This window comes from Rhinolophus sinicus, chromosome 1 (genome assembly GCF_057876585.1).
Source record: "Rhinolophus sinicus isolate RSI-liver-muscle chromosome 1, RSI-T2T, whole genome shotgun sequence".
Taxonomy (NCBI): domain Eukaryota; kingdom Metazoa; phylum Chordata; class Mammalia; order Chiroptera; family Rhinolophidae; genus Rhinolophus; species Rhinolophus sinicus.
This window is the reverse complement of record NC_142501.1, coordinates 51,829,436-51,848,719: the sequence shown is the minus strand read 5'-3', so window position 1 is coordinate 51,848,719 and position 19,284 is coordinate 51,829,436. Positions and strand designations below refer to the sequence as shown.

The window sequence follows — 19,284 nt, the reverse complement described above, 5'->3', positions numbered from 1 at the left end:
TGTATATTTGAATCTTTTGTTGATATTATTCTTTTTTTTTATTTTAAAGATTTTATTGGGGAAGGGGACAGGACTTTATTGGGGGACAGTGTGTACTTCCAGGACTTTTTTCCAAGTCAAGTTGTTGTCCTTTCAATCTTAGTTGTGGAGGGCGCAGCTCAGCTCCAGGTCCAGTTGCCATTTCTAGTTGCAGGGGGCGCAGCCCACCATCCCTTGTGGGACTGGAGGAATTGAACTGGCAACCTTGTGAATGAGAGCCCACTGGCCCATTGGGAATCGAACCGGCAACCTTCGGAGTTAGGAGCACGGAGCTCCAACCGCCTGAGCCACCAGGCCGGCCTGATACTATTCTTAATTCACAAAAATAAACCAATCATAAGGTGAGGGGATTAGAAAACCCAATCAGTAACCACAAGATTGCCATGGGGATATGAAAGTCAGTTTGGGGAACATAATCAATAATGTTGTAAAGATTTTGTAGGGTATCTGATGAACACTTATCTTATTAGGGAGACCACTTCAGGGATGGTGTAGGTGCCTGATCACTGCACTGGACACCTGAAGCTGAAGCTGAACAATAATTAATGTCAACTATAGTTTTATATATATATATATATATATATATATATATATATATATATATATATATTTATTTATTTACAAGAAGAGGAGTACAGTGTTAGGAATAGAGACAGTGGAAATGTAACGGCTTTATGCATTATTAGAGGGGTAGTAGATTGGGGGAAGGGGGTCACCACTTTGTGAGGGGTATAAATGATAACTGTCTAACTATTATGTTGTTTTGTATACCTGAAACTAATAAAAAAAGTATATTAATAAAAATGTTGAAAAAAACAAGCCAATCATTCATATAAGCATAATAGCAGTTATAGAAATAGTAATGCAAATACAACAATTCCAAATAATCCTATATAAATTGAGAGCAGGCCTTCAGTGTGTATATAGGATGTGAATTCACAGTGCTAACTGACTTGGCAAGGAGTTTTGCACAAGCAACCAAAAAAAGGAAGTGCCAATAAAAAGCATGCCCTCTCCAAATCTTATTTGCTTTAAATAAATCTCTAATGCAATTAAGAATTTGTCTGAAATTTGGGTTTCAAGTACATGATCTAGCTTCATTGTTCATCTGGTGATAATTTACCTGAATTATGGGAGGAAGTAGAACAAGGCGAGGATATTAACTATAAGAAGTAATGATCACATTATTGTGGCCTTTAGGGTGTTTCTCCAAATGGTTGCCTGGTCTCTCTCTCTAAACTGCTGCTCACCTACGATCTACAGTTTCAGGTGGCTATCGTCAAATGTGTTTTGAAGCACATGCTTCTGATTCCTTAATCTCTAGAAGTCCTCTGCATAGGACTAGTTTGAGAAACCCTGATTTTTACCACAGCATCTGAGAGCATGCACATTCTTCCTAGTATATTTCTGAAAAACCCAGTGTGTTGTAAATGCCTCTTCACTGCCTTGTTGCAGATCTCAGCCTGTAAACAGAGCACCTTAACTAAACCCCTCTGGAAAGGGTGATTTTGGCAGGAGCTTTTTTCCATTAGCTGTGCTCACATCTTTCCACACACTTCCTCTTCCAGTGCTGCTGTGATCATTGTTTGCTGTTTGTTGGTCTATTTCCAAGAATCTGCATCTTTCTTTGAATGTTTGTCATTGTTCCCATTAGACATCTTCTATCTTCTTTTTCAGATGACCCTCCGATGCACTATTTTACAAACATTTCTAGGAAAATAATGGTTCCTCTTTTCCAAGATATATGTATTTTCTTTTCTGCACTTAGCTGTGATTCCTCGTCTGGATACTGCTTTTTATTGCTTATAGGGAAGGGTGGCGGTACAACCAAATTATAGGCAAGCGGGCTGCTGCCATAAATTTTGACTTGGCTGGAAGTGTAGAAAGTCCCTGTGATTCCTGATACCCTGGACCACTGTTCTATCACAGGTCTTACTTAGTTCATAGTTCAAGGCAGAAGACATTTTACACCAGACCCCACTGTTGGAAACACTAGTCCTCAGGACTAGCTTTTCTTCCTTTGCCCTCTCCCACGTGGTTCAAAGTAATCCTGTTATTCCCAGTCATGTTCTCAACCATACTTGCTTAGTGTGATAGAATTCCTATTTCTGTCCTTCACATACTCCTCCAATACCTCTGGGTGGAATGAAGGAGAAATGCAGTGGCAGCACCTTTTCTGATTCTGAACATGTATCTCTTTGCTATAAGGACTCTCTGTTTATCTCTTGGCACTCCAGGACCCCCCATTCTCGTTTTAATCGTGCTACCTCACATACTGGTTATCCATGATATAGAAGACAGGGTGAAGCTGAGAGGAGTTTGCCATGATTCCCAAGAGTTGTAGGATATAACAGTTTGCAATGCTGTAAGTTTGAAAGTCTTACATGGTTTGGTTGGGATGGATACACCCCTGCAATATAAGAAATGAGGTTTAGAGGATGAGCCCCAGCATAAAGGAGCCTAACAGTTATTTGTACCATAGCATGAAGCTTGATGCCAACAAGTTGAAGAAATTATTCAGAACTAGGACCCTCAACTCTACTTGCTCAGGAGCACTGATCTTAAAGCTCAGATCCAGAATCTTGTTTTATAGGCTCCATATATATCCCAGTCTAATTTTAAAGTTTTAAAGTGTTTCAAGTCCAGTCTTTCCATTGGCTTGGGTCACTCTATTTTGAACCTGCAGAGGCCAACTCTGAGGGTGTCTACAAGTTTCTATACCCATGAACAAATCTATTACAAGTTATTAGTCTTGGATTTATGTAATGTCTTAATGCCATTATAGAAGCAGATTACTTAGTGGTAGTGGTGGTTGGGAGTAGGAACCTGATAACAGTTCATAGGAGAGCTAGATACTGTCATACACACCTTTCCAGTTCTCCGTTTTCCTGAAGTAGGAAGAATCTGGATTCAAGTTATATCTGACTTTCAAAGTCTGTGTTACCACATTCTATCCCTGTTCCTGAGCCCTCATCTATGAATCACCATATCAAGGGACTCTTCCTGGGTTTTGTACCCTGCCTGGGTTGACTGGACAATAGCCAGTTCTGATTCTGGGACCATGGTATGTAATGACATACACTCCTTTGACTTACTCTGTATGTCTCTAGGGGGAAAGGGGAGTTGGCCATTGACTTTTATTGTATATTCTGATTGCCTCACACTATTACCCCCGAGGCCTCCTTTGTTCCTGAAGTAGGCTGGGGACATTCTGCTTCCTAGAACTAACCCTACAAGAAACAAAGGTATAAACAAAGCCAAATGGGAAACAGGATCATGCTTGGAACTGTCTCTGGGTGGAGAACAAACAATACCTGGTATGGACTAGAGATTAGGGGAGGGGAAGAAAAAGGGGGTGAAATTACGGAAGGAAGTTGGCAGGCTCAGTATTTCTGTGTGGCACAATCAATCTCTCTTCATCCTCTTCCTGGATGTAGGGCTTGGTGCCAGGGCCCCTGAGGCTTTCTCTATGAATAAAAGGAGGTGAAGCTGACTGGTACCCCCACTTCAGATTCTTGGGGGCAGTCAAAATGATGTCCTTCGTCTCTCTCCTCCTGGTGGGCATTCTGTTCCCTGTTAGCCAGGCCAAGCAATTTACAAAATGTGAGCTGTCCCAGGTGCTGAAAGACATGGATGGCTATGGAGGGATCACTTTACCTGAATGTGAGTTTTCTGCTGCCTTGCTTTGTCCCATTCTTCATCTTGTCTCTCCTTTACCCTGCTTTTCCTCCCCTTTCTGTCCCCACTTTCATTCAATTATCTCATAATCCTCTTATCTTCTCTGCCTATCGGTTCACTCTTTTCATGCACTTATTCTCCTTTCTTTTCTCCCATTGTCTGATCCTTTTTGGAACTCTTCTTTTCATCTCATCAGAATACTCTGTGCTTTGTCATATTTGCAGATTTGCTGTAGAGCCATTTTCTGCCTGCGAATACAGGTCCTCATTAATGCTATACCTGGACATCTCTGTGATACCTTTCTCATCTTTCCCTCAGGGATCTGTACCATATTTCATAGCAGTGGTTACGACACACAAACCATGGTCAATAACAATGACAGGACAGAATATGGACTCTTCCAGATCAGTAATAAACTTTGGTGCAGGGACAATCAGATACTTCAGTCAAGGAACATCTGTGACATCTCCTGTGATAGTGAGTAGCCTTTTGCCCTGCTTCTCTATTTTTCTGGAACCTATCCCTGGGATAATCTCTTTTTTGGTATCAAACACATCCCTGGATTCAACTGTGGGACTTGAGTTGACAGTACTGAGTAAGAGGTTGCTAGAATTTTTTAGGATCCCCAAATCACCAGATAGTTCCCTAAAGTTCACAAGTAGATGATCTGAGCTGTCTGGGAGTCTTGAAGTGTGATTTTTAGAGACAGTTAGTTAATGAAGCTGATAATTTCTCCAAGGTGCCCCTCATCTAGGGGGAGGCACTACCGTATTGGCTATTTTATATTGAAAGGCAACAGGCATCAGCCTCCCGTTCAGAGAAGGGCCAGACCTACTAGATCCAGGGAAGAGGGAAACTCATTACCTGTCTGGATAATACTTAGCTTTCTCATTTTGTTCCCTGTAACTCCTGTCAGAGTTCTTGGATGATGACCTTACTGATGACATGATGTGTGCCAAGAAGATCCTGGATAATGAAGGAATTGATTACTGGTGAATCCCCATTCTATTTTCTATTTTCCCCTCCCCTTTCTCCTTCTCACCCCTTTAGTTTCAGCACCACTCCCTCCCCTCTCTATCTTCTGCTCATTTACTCTAGAATACAGTCTCAAAAACGACACTCACTGAGCAGACTCAGGTTTCCAATTTTTAAGCCTCCCTCATTCTACTCCTGTTTGGCAATTTTCCTAATAAGGGTTCCCTAATAGAGGGTGGAGTGAGGCCCAGCTTATTTTCACCTAGACTTGGACATCTAGTTCTACTTGTTTAGTCCTAGATCCTAAAGCAAGCCCTTGGTACTTACCACTGCACACCTTTTCTAGCCCTAAAGATTTCTTAGAGTTTTAGAAATGGACTCTGCCCCATTAGGTGGCTCCGTGTCTCTTGCCATCTGGCTAGGGAAGTCCTTCTGTAATTTTTATCCACACTCTTCCACCTCAGCCCTCATGGGGATGATGCTAGGTGGAAATTTGAGCTAAGATCCAGGCAGCCAACTTGCCCTGTCTCCTTTCCATTATCAGGTTGGCCCATAAACCACTCTGCTCCGAGAAGCTGGAACAATGGCTCTGCGAGGAGTTGTGAGCATCTGCTGACCTTGGAGCATCTGCCCTCTTTATGTTCCTGCAACTCCTCTTCCCCAACGCTACCTCAGTCCCCATCTTTCTACTCCCTTGAAGCTAATTTGTCTCTGAGATCTGGGCCCTGTAGTGACACCATTGGACATTTGAGGACTATTCTCCAGGGGTGCGTGACTGGTGCCCTGGACTTTTGACACTTACTCAGTGCCCCTGATGAGCCTTTCATTACAACAATGGCTTCCACCTCTGTCCTGAATAAAGGGCCTGATTTTGAGAGGCTGGCTGTGTTTTCTTTCTGGAGGGAGAGGGAGGAAATAGGGTGAGTAGGTAGTCACTGAAGCCATAGGTCATAACCACCTTCCATGTCTATTGAAGAGGAAATAGGCTGAACTTATAACAGAAAGTTGGATTTACTTTCTTCACCAACTCAATTTAACAAACTTTTAGGGATCACTTAGCATCAAGGAACTATAGAGGGGATCCAAAGTGGCTAAAAGGTTTCTTCCCTCAAGGGCTGGTAAGACAGATGAGATAAACATGAACAAATAATTATAAAACAAGGAATAGTGTCATAAGCATCATGAGAGAGGTAGAAATGTACCCTGAGCATTTATAAGAGGAAAGATCATTCATATTAGGTGTGTGTGAGGGGGAAGAGGGGATTAAGGAAGGATACATGAAAGGAGTGGCATTTAAGTTGGTTTTGAAGTATGGGTGGGATTTTGACAGGTGGAGATGTGGGGTGGGAACAGGACAACAAGGGCGCCTAGAGTCTGAAATGGGTCACTTGAGGGGGGTAGGGATTTTTTTTTCACCTTTGAGATAAGGAAACAACTTTCACAAAAAGCTGTGAGAGGAACTCTGTCTGAAAACCAGAGATAAGAACAGGGGACCTTATAGTCAGGTCAGCAATTAAAGAATCCGGATACCTGGGGGCTTCTGGTTTGGATCCTACACTCCATTACTCCTCCTTGCTGAGATTTGAGTCCTAACGTCTGTTTCTGCTACTCACTGATGGTCTGGACCTGGGCAGGTCATCTCCATCCTGTGTACCTCAGTTTCCTCTTAAAATGAGGGTTATGATCTAGATGGTTTTCCTGAGATCTCTTCTGCTTTAACAATTCAGCATTCCAAAACTCCAGTTTAATTTACCACATTTCTTAATTAGCTGAGTTATCTTCTAATTCCTGTCTTCTTCTTCCTGCTTTCCTAAGATGTCTAATACAGCTAATTAGATGCCTCCTACCTCCCTAGACCCACTGGGGCTTCAGGCAGTCAGACCTTACTTCTCTTGTCTCAGAGACCAGCAGCTCCCAAATAAGGCCGCCATGGCTTGTTTAGGGACCTACAGGACCAGGCAAGGGGTGGAGAGGCCATCCCTCCTCTACACTTACTTAAAACAAAGTCTCAGGAAATAACTTGATATTGATCATATGATTTTAGTGTGAATTTAAACACAACGTGATGCATCTCTCAGGGATATTGCATGCTATTCCCTTTCTAATTATGAGACACAAGGCTTTTCCCCAAGTCTGCAGGGTTTTAGGAGTAACCCCTGTATATGAGTTGTGGGGGAGGGCAGGTTGGAGGTCCGTTCCTCCCACTGAGCTCGCACATCCACTTCTTTTTTTGGGATACATCTTTTTTTTTTTTTTTTTTTTTACATTTTTAAAAATTAGTTTCAGGTGTACAAAACAATGTAATAGTTAGACATTTATCATTTGTATCCCTCACACAGTGATAACCCCTCTCCTCCCATCTACTACCCCTCTGACATCACATACAGCCATTACATTTCCACTGTCTCTATTCCTAATGCTGTACTCCGTTTCTTGTAAATATATATATATATATATATATATATATATATATATATATATATATATAATTGTAGTTGACATTCATTATTGTTCAGCTTCAGCTTCAGGTGTACAGTGCAGTGATCAGGCATCTACATCATCCCTGAGGTGGTCTCCTTAATGAGACAAGTGTCCATCGGATACCCTAAAAAATCTTTACAACATTATTGATTACCTTCCCCAAATTGACTTTTGCATGCCTGTGGCAATCTTGTGCTTACCGATTGTGCTTTCTAATCCTTACTTATTACCCTGTCTCGGTTATGCCCTCATGAAGCCATCTGCTCTGGAAAATATAAGGGACCAGCTCCATCGTGTGGCTAGAGCAGGAATGCTACTACAGCAGAGGCTGTTTTGCTTAGCCCCATAGCACGGCCTTCATCCTACAGAGAAGATCAGGAAATTTCACCTATGGGTATACCATATACGAGACTATAATCTTCAGAGGTCTTTGCTGAAAGAAACTGACGATACATTTCTTTGTGGAGAAGATCTTAGCCTGAGGGTCAGAGGATTAAGGACAGAGGGAAGCCAGGGAGCTGGAGAGGTAGTCTTGACTGATGCTTAGCTCTTGCCTGGCCTTTGGGTAGAAAGAGGACAGGTTATGGACTCTTCCAGATCAATAATAAACTTTGGTGTTCTCTTCCTGAGAAATTATTTGGGAGCTGAATGGGAGCTGGGATGGCAGCTGAGCATTTGTTCTGTTTTCTCCAACTCCTTCTCATTCCTTTAGAACTGGAACATCTTGAACCAGGCAGGGAGCTGAAGTGGTCCAGGCTAAGGTGGGCGGTGAGCAGGGACCATGAGCGTGCACACCATTCACAGAGCTCTGTGTGGGGAGGACTCAGGAAAATGACCCCAAATATGGATTCTCTTTCTCTCTTTCTAGCCTGATTTTTATTTCCTGCCACTTACCTCTGACATTTATGTTGATATGAATGCAGGAATTTTACTGGGTAAAATCAAATGTTCCTTTTCATGTGTTTCTTCTCTCATTCTCCCTTCTCTGTCTCTCATTCATTCTTTTTTTCCCCCACTTATCTAACACTAATTGGAAACCAGCTAGGTTACAGCACTATTCTAGACACTGGGGATATAGAAGCTATTAGACAGGGGCTTTGCTCTCAAGACTTACACTTTAGAGGAGGATATTCACCTCCTCCCATTTTCCAGGAGCATCCAAGAGAAAAGACCTTCAGGTGCATCCATCATTCATTCATTCCTTAATTTGTCAACAAATAGTTATAGAGAACTTGTTATTTGCTAGGCTTTACTTCAGATGTTACTTGTTAAAAACAAAGACAGAAGAAGACACAGTTATTTTCTTTCTAAGTTATTATGGAGCTGCAGATCTTGCCAGGAATTGTTTGAAATGGGAATGATGGAGAAACTGGGTCTCATAGTACCAAGATGGGACTCTCCCAGAATGCAGTAGGATCTTTTGTGGTGGTTGAAGAGGTTGATTTACACTTTGTGCACGGTGTGGACAAAAGTAAAAGAGAGAGGGAGAGGCTTAAAGGGGTAAGGTAGAAAGGACAAGAAATGAAAGGAAACAGCTGTGCTGTAGAAATGGCCAGTGAAGCTGTGAGGATTCTCCTGTGTGATGACTAGGCCCCCTGTGGGTGACTGTCATCTGGTCTGTGGAAGTTTCCCCATCTCGCTTGCCTGGAGAAGGGCACTGGGATCAGAAGAAGTAAGACTTCTGTTTTGGAAAAGAATGAGTGCTGAGATAGCTGAGTGGTGACAGCTCTTTCCACCTCCTCTTCTTTCCCATAGCTCTTCCTCCTGGTGAGGTGGTGGAGCCTGGGTTAGAAGGTAAGCCTGGGCTTCCTGGTCAGCATCCTCCTCAGAGCTGCCTTCACCTCCTGATTCTTCAGACTGTAGATGAAGGGGTTTAACAGCGGGGTCACCACACTGTATTGCATGGAGAGCACTTGCTCCAGGGCTAAGTCGGATAGTGGAGTCATGTATCTGCAAGGGAATCGCACAAAGGAATAAAATGAGCTCAGGACAATGGCCATGACAGTCCATCCCATCCCAGAGACTCTGCAAAGAGTTATTATCATTCTTCATCATCTAATTTATCTCACCTAACATTTCTGTGAGGTAGGTAGGAGAAATATTATTGTCCCCTTAGGGCACACGAGGAAACTAAGACAGAGGGAGATGAGAAGATTTGTCCACAGGCTCAGGTGAGCTCTTCTAGACCATTTCTTATCATCCTTTCCCACCCCTGACTTCTCTCCAAGTCACAAGCAGGTGAGAAAAGTATGGAACAATTTGTGCAAATGCATCTCCAGTTTACTAATAGAGAGGACAGACCATTAATTATTGTGTCTCTTAGTAAGTGAGGACTCACCAGCTAGAGTTGTTTGTGCTTGAGATAAGCATGGTAGGAGAGAGCATGAGGTTTGAAGTCAGTGAGACTTGGTTTAAATTATGGCTCCATTACTAGCTTGTTCTGGGACCTTCGAGAAATTACCTGAAACTCCCAAAACTCAGATTCCTTACCTGAAAATGGGGTTAATAATATTTTTCTTGTAGTGTGATATATACTAAAATTGATCACGTAAAGCAGCTGGTGTCTAGTAGGTGCTACTGTGTTTCCCTGAAAATAAGACCCAGCCGGACCATCAGCTCTAACATGCCTTTTGGAGCAAAAATTAATATAAGACCCGGACTTATTTTACTATAATATAAGACCCAGTCTTAAATACATAATATAATATAATATAATATAATATAATATAATATAATATAATATAATATAATATAATACCGGGTCTTGTATTATTTTTGCTTTAAAAGATGCATTAGAGCTGATGGTCAAGCTAGGTCTTATTTTCGGGGAAACATGGTAATAAATAGTTATAACAAATAGGCTTTGGAGGCATCATCTTCCAGCAGGAAAGAAAGATGGTATCTGTTTCAAGGATGATGTGTTTTATTTATTTTTGTCTTACACTGAATAAAACTCTACCAAAGCCTCCGTGATTTCCTTTTGAGGACTCCCAAATCATAGGTTAATGAAAGTAGGAAAATCTTTAGTCCCTGTATAGTCTCCTTTTTCAGAGCACTGATAGACCATTGAGGCCCCAGAAGGAAAATGGATTTTTCATAATTGACACAGCTAGTCCACAGCACAGGCAGAACTAGAACCTAGACCTTCTGAATCCCAGTATGATTATTTCCCTGCTACTTTCCAATGCTTTGTTCTACAGACCAAGGCCACTTTAGGGTGATGGATATCCTAGCTTTACATTCAGGAGTATATATGACATACCTGCAAATTCCTGAAACATAAAAGATGGTGACCACAAGAAAATGAGCAGAGCAGGTGGAGAAGATCTTGCCCCGACCCGTGGCAGACTTGATCCTCAGGGCTGTCATGATGATACGGGTGTAGGAACTCAGCAATAGGAAAAAGGTGCCAAGGCCCAGGACCACCATGGTGGTCAGGATGGAGACAGTGCTCACATAGGGGTCAGAACAGGTCAACAGGAGCACTGGGGGAAGCTCACAGGAGACACTGCGGATGAGGTTGGGGCCACAGAAGTGCTGCTGAGCCAGGAGGAGGGTGTTAACTAGGCTGGTCCCTATTCCTATGGCCCAGGATGCTCCCACCAGGCCAGTACATACCTTCCTGTCCATAGCCACCATGTACAACAGCGGGTGGCACACAGCCTGGAACCGGTCATAGGCCATGACTGAAAGGAGGCAAGCTTCAGTGGCTCCAGAAAATAGGACCAAGGAGATCTGGGTGAAACACTGAAGGAAGGATATAGTCTTCCACTTGGAAAGAAGGTTCTGTAGCAGATTAGGCACAATGATGGAGGAATAGAAAGCATCCAGGAAGGAGAGGTGACTCAGGAAGAAGTACATGGGGGTGTGGAGGTGGGAATCAGCTCGGATCACCAGCAGCATCAGCAGGTTCCCTGTGAGAGTCAGGAGGTAAATCCCCAGGAACAGTGCAAAGAGCAGAGCCTGGATCTGAGGGTTGTTGGAGAGTCTTAGGAGAACGAACTCAGTGACTGTGGTTATGTTGCCAACTTCCATGGAGCGTTTACGTTTTCCTTCAGAGGGACAAGAACAGAAATGAACGCTCAAACGGGTTATCAGTCTCAGAACATGCGTGGGGATGAGGCATTGTGAGCAGAGCTTCAGGGCGGACTCAGGACAGATTATGTAGCGGAGGCACCCCTGGCATGTCAGCTCTCACCAGCCCTTCCCCGCGCAGGCCAGGAACCTATTGGCCAAGGTGGAGAGGTGGGAAGGAGGAGTGTAGTGAATTAGACCTAGAAAGGAAAGAGAAGAGAACGGAGATTATCCAGACTAGAGAAGGAAGGAAGAGACTTGGGAACAGACGCCAGAGCACTGAACAGTGCTGTTCTACAGTTTCAAAAGGAACTGAGTTCAAACCATAGCAGGGCTGACTGGCATAGTGAGTACGCAATAAACATTTTGGCAACTATCTGGCTGACAGACCATGATGAATGTCTGAATGACTGATAAGAGTAATGTAATACCTAATAATGGTATAAGACCTTCCTCTTCCACTGTAAGTTTGAGAGTAAAAAAAAAAAAAAAAACACACGAAAAGTCTTATTAAAAAAATAGATTGGGAAAACTCTGTGTTTTCTAAAGTTCATTCTCACTTAGAAATTCTAAAGATTGGAGGATGATCTTCTGGTATCGTTGGCAATAAGTAGAAACTCCTTTTCCTCTTCTGTGTCAGCCCAAGCAGAAGTGACACACAGGGTGCTGGTTTCATGGAAGCCAGGCAGGAGGAAATCCTCAAAGGAGAAGTGAGGGCTGTTCACCTGAGTTATTCTAAGGCTTTCCCATTCAGGGGTTTCTGTGAATCTATAATGTCCACTATGTGTTTGCACTGTAATCTCAGGACTTAATATGAGAGTTCATGAAGACTGGGCCATTCTCTGAGTTGGTGCCAGGAGATCTGGAAAAAGCCAAGTCAAACTTGAACCATCTTCTGTACATCCCAGGGATGGTAAATGGGAAAAAAAAAAAGGAGAGACAAAAGATAAAAGAACACCCAGAATACGTAGTAAAATGGACAGTTATAAGGTTTAGTTGAAACCAGAAGAAGGTGAAGTGGTCACTCCTCCCTAATAGGTAACTCAGGAAGATGATAAATGAGGATATGATTCCTATCCATGGCTTGTACACTCGCAGGTTCCCAGAATGGATAGTTTTAGAAGAAGATGGATTTGAATGAGAAAGAGATTTGCCTTCACCTGGGCTCTCTAGGCCAAAAAGAGATCTCAGTGGAGCATGCCTCAACTTTGTCCTTCCTTTAGAAGAGGCAGGGGTGGAACTTCTGAGCAAGGAAATAGTCCTATAGTTTTTCTGTCCAAATGGAAGCCTTCTTGGCTCTGCCTCCCAAAAATAATGGCCAGAGGGACCTGATCTCAGCTAGACATTGGAGAGTGAGGAAGGTCTCGAGAGAGGCCCTTAAGCAGAAGGCCTGCTCTGAATCTGAATGAATTCTCCAGGGCCAACTCTTTCTCCTATGTGTTACTCTTGTTTCAGTGGCTTGCATCATACAAGAGGGACTGCAGGGTGGCCAATAATGCTACATCCTCATGCTATACCCTACATCCCCGTGACTACTGTGTAACAACATATGTGTACTTCTTAATCCCTTCCCTTTTTGCCCACCCCCAAACCCCCTCCCATCTGGCAACCATCAAAATGTTCTCTGTACCTATGAGTTTGTTTCTGTTTTTGTTTGTTTGTTTTGTTCTTTAGATTCATGTGACATTTGTGAAATCATATGACATTTGTCTTTCACGGTCTGACTTATTACACTCAGCACAGTACCCTCTAGGTTCATCCGTGTTGTCACAGATGGCAAGGTTTCCTTCTTTTTTATGGCTGAGTAATATTTCTAAAGATAAAAATGTAGAGTTCTAAGGTTTCCTGGTTCTAAAGCTTGGAATTCCCTCCCTCCCTCTTTCTGTCTGTCCTCCTCCTTCCCATTTTCTTATGTTTTAAATTTATATTTATGATTATAAAAATAAGGTAATAATAAGAGACTGAAAATGAAAAAAATATTGAAGATATTTTAAAACTGAAAAGATGTTTTAATGATAAAGAAAATAAAAATGTATCATGTCAACCAAAATTAATTCTTTCATTTATTACGATTCAAGTAAAATCTAAAATAGATTAAAAACCTTGAAACAAAAATTAAATTTATTGGGGTGACATTGGTTAGTAGAATTATATGTTTCAAGTGTATAATTCTATAATATATTACCTATATATTGCATTGTGTGTTCACCAACTAGAATCAGTTCTCCTTCCGTCACCATATATTTGATCCCCTTTTCCTTCTTCTACCACCTCCCTCCTGCCTTACCCTCTGGTAACCACTAAACTATTGTCTGTGTCTATGAGTTTTTGTTTCTTTGTTTGTCTTGTTTCTTTGTTGCTTTCAGTTTTATATCCCACATATGAGTGAAGTCATATGGATCTTGACTTTCTCTGTCTGACTTATTTCACTCAGCATAAGAATCTCAAGATCCATCCATGTTGTCCCAAATGGCAGTATTTCATCTTTTCTCATGGCCAAACAATAATCCGTTGCATGTCTGAGGTGTGATCAAATAATATGGTGAATGTTTAAATAAAAAATTTTTTTACAGTAAAAGACACCATGCCATTAATCCCCCTGAAAATACTCCCCCTCACTTCAAACACACTTATCCCATCGTTCTTGCCACTTTCTGAAGCAGTTCTGGAAGTTCTCTGTTGGGAGTATCTTTCGTTGTGCTGTCACGGCTGCTTCAATGTCCTGAATCGATTCAAAACATTTACCTTTCATGGTCATTTTGACTTTGGGGAAGAGCCAGAAGTCGGATGATGCCAGATCTGGTGAATAAGGTGGATGAGGACACACTGTAATGTTTTTATTTGACAGCAATGGCCATACCAGAAGCAGTGTGTGACACAGAGCGTTGTCATGATGGAGGATGAAACTGTTTGCCCATTTCATGTTAATGCGTTGTTCACGATCCATGACTTACCACACACTTAAAAACACATCTTCTCTCAATCGAAGCTCACTCGACTGACTGCACCGAACAAACTGAAACTTGTTACACACTGTTACTAAGGTTCGATGCTTCCCATATTGAAGATCCCTGCCTTTCCGTTGGATGGCACTCGGCAGCAGCAGTCACCATATTTTTTATCACACCTTACAACTTCTTAAATTCTGTATGTCCAATAATCTTATCCTATCATTTCTAAAGATTGCAGGTAGCTGAGGACCACTCCATGTGTAACACTTTTTCTGCCCAGTATAATTATACAGAAAATGTTAGTAATTTGAAGGAATGGCCAGGAAACTGAGTAATGAGGTTAGGAAGAAAGACAGGTCTAGTGCTGGGAGGCAGGGTTTGTCTGCCCCTGGTATTTTGGGGGTACCCGGGATGGGGAGACATAGTCAGTGTTCATGAAAGTTACACTTCACATACCTTAGTATTTCCTCCTAAAATTCTTTTGTCCTTTCGTCTTTCTCCTTTCACCGCCTATATTATTGGCAGCTAGACTTGATAGGGAGGATAGTAAGAACAAAACAGTGAACTCTCTTTAGCAGATGTGATTATACTTTTAGAAGAGGAGGGGGATTCTAGGCCTCCAGGAACACTCCATCTACTCTGATGTGTTTCCCCCGTACCTCTCCAGAATAGGAACCTCTCAGCTGCTTGTTTCAGCTTCTCTTAAACCTGAAATTTACAATTAATGCAAAAATTGTAGCAAGATGCAAGAAATCACCAAAACCAATTTTCAACAATACTGTGGAAGTATACAGAGACGTTATTGAGTAGATAGTAGAAGTAGCTGATGACAGAGTCCTTGATGGAGAAAAACTCCTTACAGCCCTGATGTCGTTGGTGCTTAGAGTCCAGAGCTTAGCTCCAGCACAAGGAAATAGTGATGAGAGGGCACAGTAGAGAAGAGAGGCCTCAGAGCCAGGAGTAGAGGGCCAGGTAAGAGACAAACATAACCTGGAAGTCTCCCCCTGGAGTGGCAGGTGGTGAAGAACATTACAGAAATCAGGGAGGCTATAACCCAGCTCCTTACACGTTCCTGGCACAGAAGACATCTTTTTGCTTTGGTTTTTGGTTTTTCTCCTTCCTTCACCACATATTTGACCCGTTTACCCTCTTGTAGAACCCCCCCCAACCCCCTTACCCTCTGGTAACCACTAAACTATTGTCTATGTCTATGAGTTTTTTGTTTAATCATTTGTTTGTCTTGTTCTTTTGTTGTTTTCAGTTTTATGTACCACATATCAGTGAAATCATATGGTTCTCTTTTTCTGTCTGACTTATTTCGCTTAGCGTTATAATCTCAAGATCCATCCACGTTGTCGCAAATAGTACTATTTCATCTTTTCTTACCGTCGAATAGTATTCCATTGTGTATATATACCACAGCTTCTGTATGCATTCACCTATTGAAGGACATTTTGGTTGTTTTCATGTCTTGGCCACTGTAAATAAAACTGCAGTGAACATCGGAGCATATATGTCTTTATGGATAAATGTTTTCAGATTTTTTGGGTAGATACCCAGGAGAGGGATTGCTGGGTCATATAGTAATTCTATTCTTAATTTTTTGAGGAACCTCTACACTGCCTTCCATAGCAGCTGTACCAATCTGCATTCCCACCAACAGTATATGAGGGGTCCTTTTTCTCCACAGCCTCTCCAACACTTGTTACTATTTGTCTTGTTGATGATAGCCATTCTGACTGGGGTGAGGTGATATCTCATTGTGGTTTTTATTTGCATTTCTCTGATGATTAGTGATGTTGAGAACACTCAGATTTTTATAAGAGGTATCTGAGAAACTTCTCATCTGATCCAGATGAAGTCACATGGGCATTTGTTCTTTTGGTTGCCTTTGTGATTCTAAATACTTGGCTAAAGTTTCAGTGAAACAAGCAATTTCTGGATATAATCCAACAAAAAGGCATTCAGTAAATTGACCAATTGAGTTTGGCGACTCAGAAGACAAATGTGCCCATTTTCTGAATTCCCTGAAGTCACCACCAAATTCCAAACTTTAGTTAACTGGACGAGTTGAAATTTGTAAAAACCATGGGACATTCTCTCCAGTTAAGTGAGTTCAGAATTTATGGATCAAAGCAAGGGCCTTGACCCTTAGGTGGATGTCTAGGAACTCTGAAAGGTGGAAGGCTGGGTACCAGTTTTGTATGGACCTGTAAGGAACTGGGCGCTTCATTTAGGAAATCACAAGGAAGCTATGCAGGGTTCCACAGTTTACTTCTAAATTATTTTCCTCCATCCATATGAGTTGAGGAATATAAACACCAGGGTTACAAATTGTGATGATCAAAGGAGTCAACCCACAGAGAAGATATTTTTATATGACTAATCAATTTTGCCCATCCCAGACTGATAAAGCTATAATGCTTCAGCCCACTTGTGGTGTGGTAGTCTCAGGCCCATGAAGTTACACCAGTTAACATCCCCACTACCAGTGGCATTGTTTCGTAGCTTCAACAACACTTAGTAGTTCCAGCCTTTTAAATTTTTGCTAATATGTGAATACCACTGACCCTCTTCTTTGTCTCTGTCTGATCCCAAGTGGTCAAGCCACACAGATTCTCCCAGTGACCCTGTGGAGGTGAGACCTGACAGGCCTCTCAGGAAGCCTGCCACAACACTCGGGGAGTTGGATGTCCACCTGGGGCTCTCTTTTTCCCACTGGAGAAACTGTAGGCCTAGGGGGACCCTCTCGGTGTGGTACTGTGTTGGCCTGGTGGAGAGATGATGTGGTCAGAGGGTAGTAGCTCCTTTTACCCTTCTATCCTTCTCAGTCTCTGAGGCCCTGAGGGGTGCTTTGGCCTCACCCTTGGATTCTGGAATTTTCATAATGGTGTCTTGTCTATGGAGCGTTGCTAGTTCGTCTTCTTGTGAGTAGAACTGAAGTTGGGAACGACCTACTCGTATGTTGCCATTTTGATGATGCCTCTCCTGCTTTCATTATTATTTCCAATTGTTTGCTTATTTTTGATTTAATTTGTTCTTCTTTTCCTTGGTTTTCACAATTGAATCTTAGATGATTTTTGTTTTCTAGTACAAATATTTAACACTATTCTTTGTAAGCACTGCTGTAGCTTCTCTCCACGTATTTTTATATGCTACATTTCAATTTCCTTCAATTGAAAACATTTTCTGATGTTTCTTGTAATTTCTTCTGTGACCCATTTGTTATTTATAAGAGGGTGGTTCAATTTATAAATATTTGGGGGATTTTCCAGGTATCTTTCTGTTGTTGATGTTTAGCTTATTTCTAGAATAAACTATAATTTCTAGTTGTGGTCAGAAAACATACTTTATATGACTTCTTTTATATTTACTGAGTTTGATTTTTCCCCTACAATAAAACATCTTGGAGATTGTTCCATGTGTGTTTGAAAAGAATGTGTATTATGCTGTTTTTTGGGTTGTGTTCTCTGAATGTCAGCCAGATCAATTTATTTTATAGTGTTCTTCATGTCCTTGTTTCCTATAGTCAAGTTACAGGTTGTTTTTCTACTTTTACTATTGATCATTATTGAGAGAAGAGGGTTTCAATCTCTAATTGTGAGTTTGTCTTTTTATACTTCAGTTCTGTCAGTTTTTGCTTTATTACTTTGAAGCTTTTTTATTATGTACATACATTAAAAAATACAACACCAATTGCAGGCAATGTTGTAGATTAACTGAGTCCCTCATACATTTCTGCTGGGAATATAATATTGTACAACCATTCTGGAAAACAGCTTGGAAATTTGTTTTTTGTTAAGTTAAACTGACACTTAAACATACTCCACAGCAACCCCCGTCCTGAGTATTAACACTTAAGAACTGAAAACTTAAATTCACACAAAACCTGTACATGAATATTCATAGCAGTGTTATTTGCAATAGACATAAACTGGAAACAACCCAAATGTTCTTAATCTGGTAACAGATAAACAAACCATACATGGAACAGCCACACAGTAGAATACCACTCAGCACTACAAAAACAATTCCCTTCTTTCTTTCTTAATATTGCTCTCTTGATCATCTGGCTAGCTCTATGAATTTCTAAGATTCTTTTCTCCTTCCAATGTCTGAAGCGATCAGGAAATTCTCTTACTGTTAATTTACCAGAATATCTTGCTGTAGTAAACTAATTCTCCATCATTTTCTGACTCTGGACACCTACCTGAAATATTGGATATATTTTCTAAAGGTCCTTTTCTTAGCTGCTTTCACTTCATTGCTCTTCAAGGTAGAGATAAGGGAGTCCACTAAGGGAATGACCACACTGCCCTGTACAGAGGTGATAAACTCCAATGGTGAACTTGAGTTTGGTATGAAGTAGCTAAGGAAAGCTGCACCATAAAACAGGAGTACTACAGTTAGGTGGGAGGAATACGTGGAGAAGATCTTTCTTCTACCTGAGAAGGAGCTGACGCTTGGGATGGTGGGCAAAGTGAGAGTGTGGGAATAAACACTTAGGACATAAGTTCCAAGCTCACGCAGGAGGTTGGAACAGAGAAGAACAATAAAATTGGTGGAGACATCAGAGCAGGACAGAGGGAAGAGAGAGGGCAGCTCACAGCTGTAGTGGGGGATGGACTGATCCCCACAGAAGTCCAAGCTTATAGCTAGTAGGATTTTGATGCGTGTGTCCAGAAACCCCAGACCCCATGATTCCCTTGTTAGCCCTTTCCAGAGTTTGACACCACATTCCATACTTAGTGGCTGGATACTTCATGGGTAAATTCCCTGGGAGTTGTGCTGCTGTGTATTACTCCTATTTTTCATATTATTTTCCTGTGTTCACATGAGCTGCATTTTTTAACATAAACAGTTTGATGATAAAATGAGTAAAGCAGCTGGAAAAACAAAATTGTAAATGTGGATAGCTTTTGGGAGGAGTCAGTGACCTCTCAGCCTAGACTATGGTACTGAAAAAGGCTAGTGTGAAGACCAGCCCTTAAGCTAACACTCCTTTTCAAGGAAAGCTTTATCTTAAGGAATGAATTGTCCTAAAAAATCCATCTACATGGCAGCACAAAATACATTTTGAGAACTT

At 41.6% G+C, this 19,284-nt stretch overlaps 2 protein-coding genes across 2 annotated transcripts; one reads left to right on the top strand and one right to left on the bottom strand.

Annotated features, from left to right (window-relative positions):
* The first annotated feature begins 805 nt into the window (after positions 1-805).
* On the top strand, positions 806-5,531 carry LALBA (lactalbumin alpha). Its single transcript, XM_019724382.3, has 4 exons — positions 806-3,702; positions 4,036-4,194; positions 4,634-4,709; positions 5,237-5,531. The coding sequence occupies exons 1-4, from the start codon at positions 3,570-3,572 to the stop codon at positions 5,295-5,297; spliced, it is 429 nt and encodes a 142-aa protein (XP_019579941.3). The 5' UTR covers positions 806-3,569; the 3' UTR covers positions 5,298-5,531.
* Positions 5,532-8,910: 3,379 nt separating this feature from the next.
* OR5BS1 (olfactory receptor family 5 subfamily BS member 1) lies at positions 8,911-11,484 on the bottom strand. The gene is made up of 2 exons (XM_019724359.3): positions 10,436-11,484; positions 8,911-9,123 (listed from the first exon to the last, which is right to left on the bottom strand). Exons 1-2 carry the CDS (start codon positions 11,206-11,208, stop codon positions 8,961-8,963), a joined length of 936 nt encoding a protein of 311 aa, XP_019579918.2. The 5' UTR covers positions 11,209-11,484; the 3' UTR covers positions 8,911-8,960.
* Between the last annotated feature and the right edge of the window lie 7,800 nt (positions 11,485-19,284).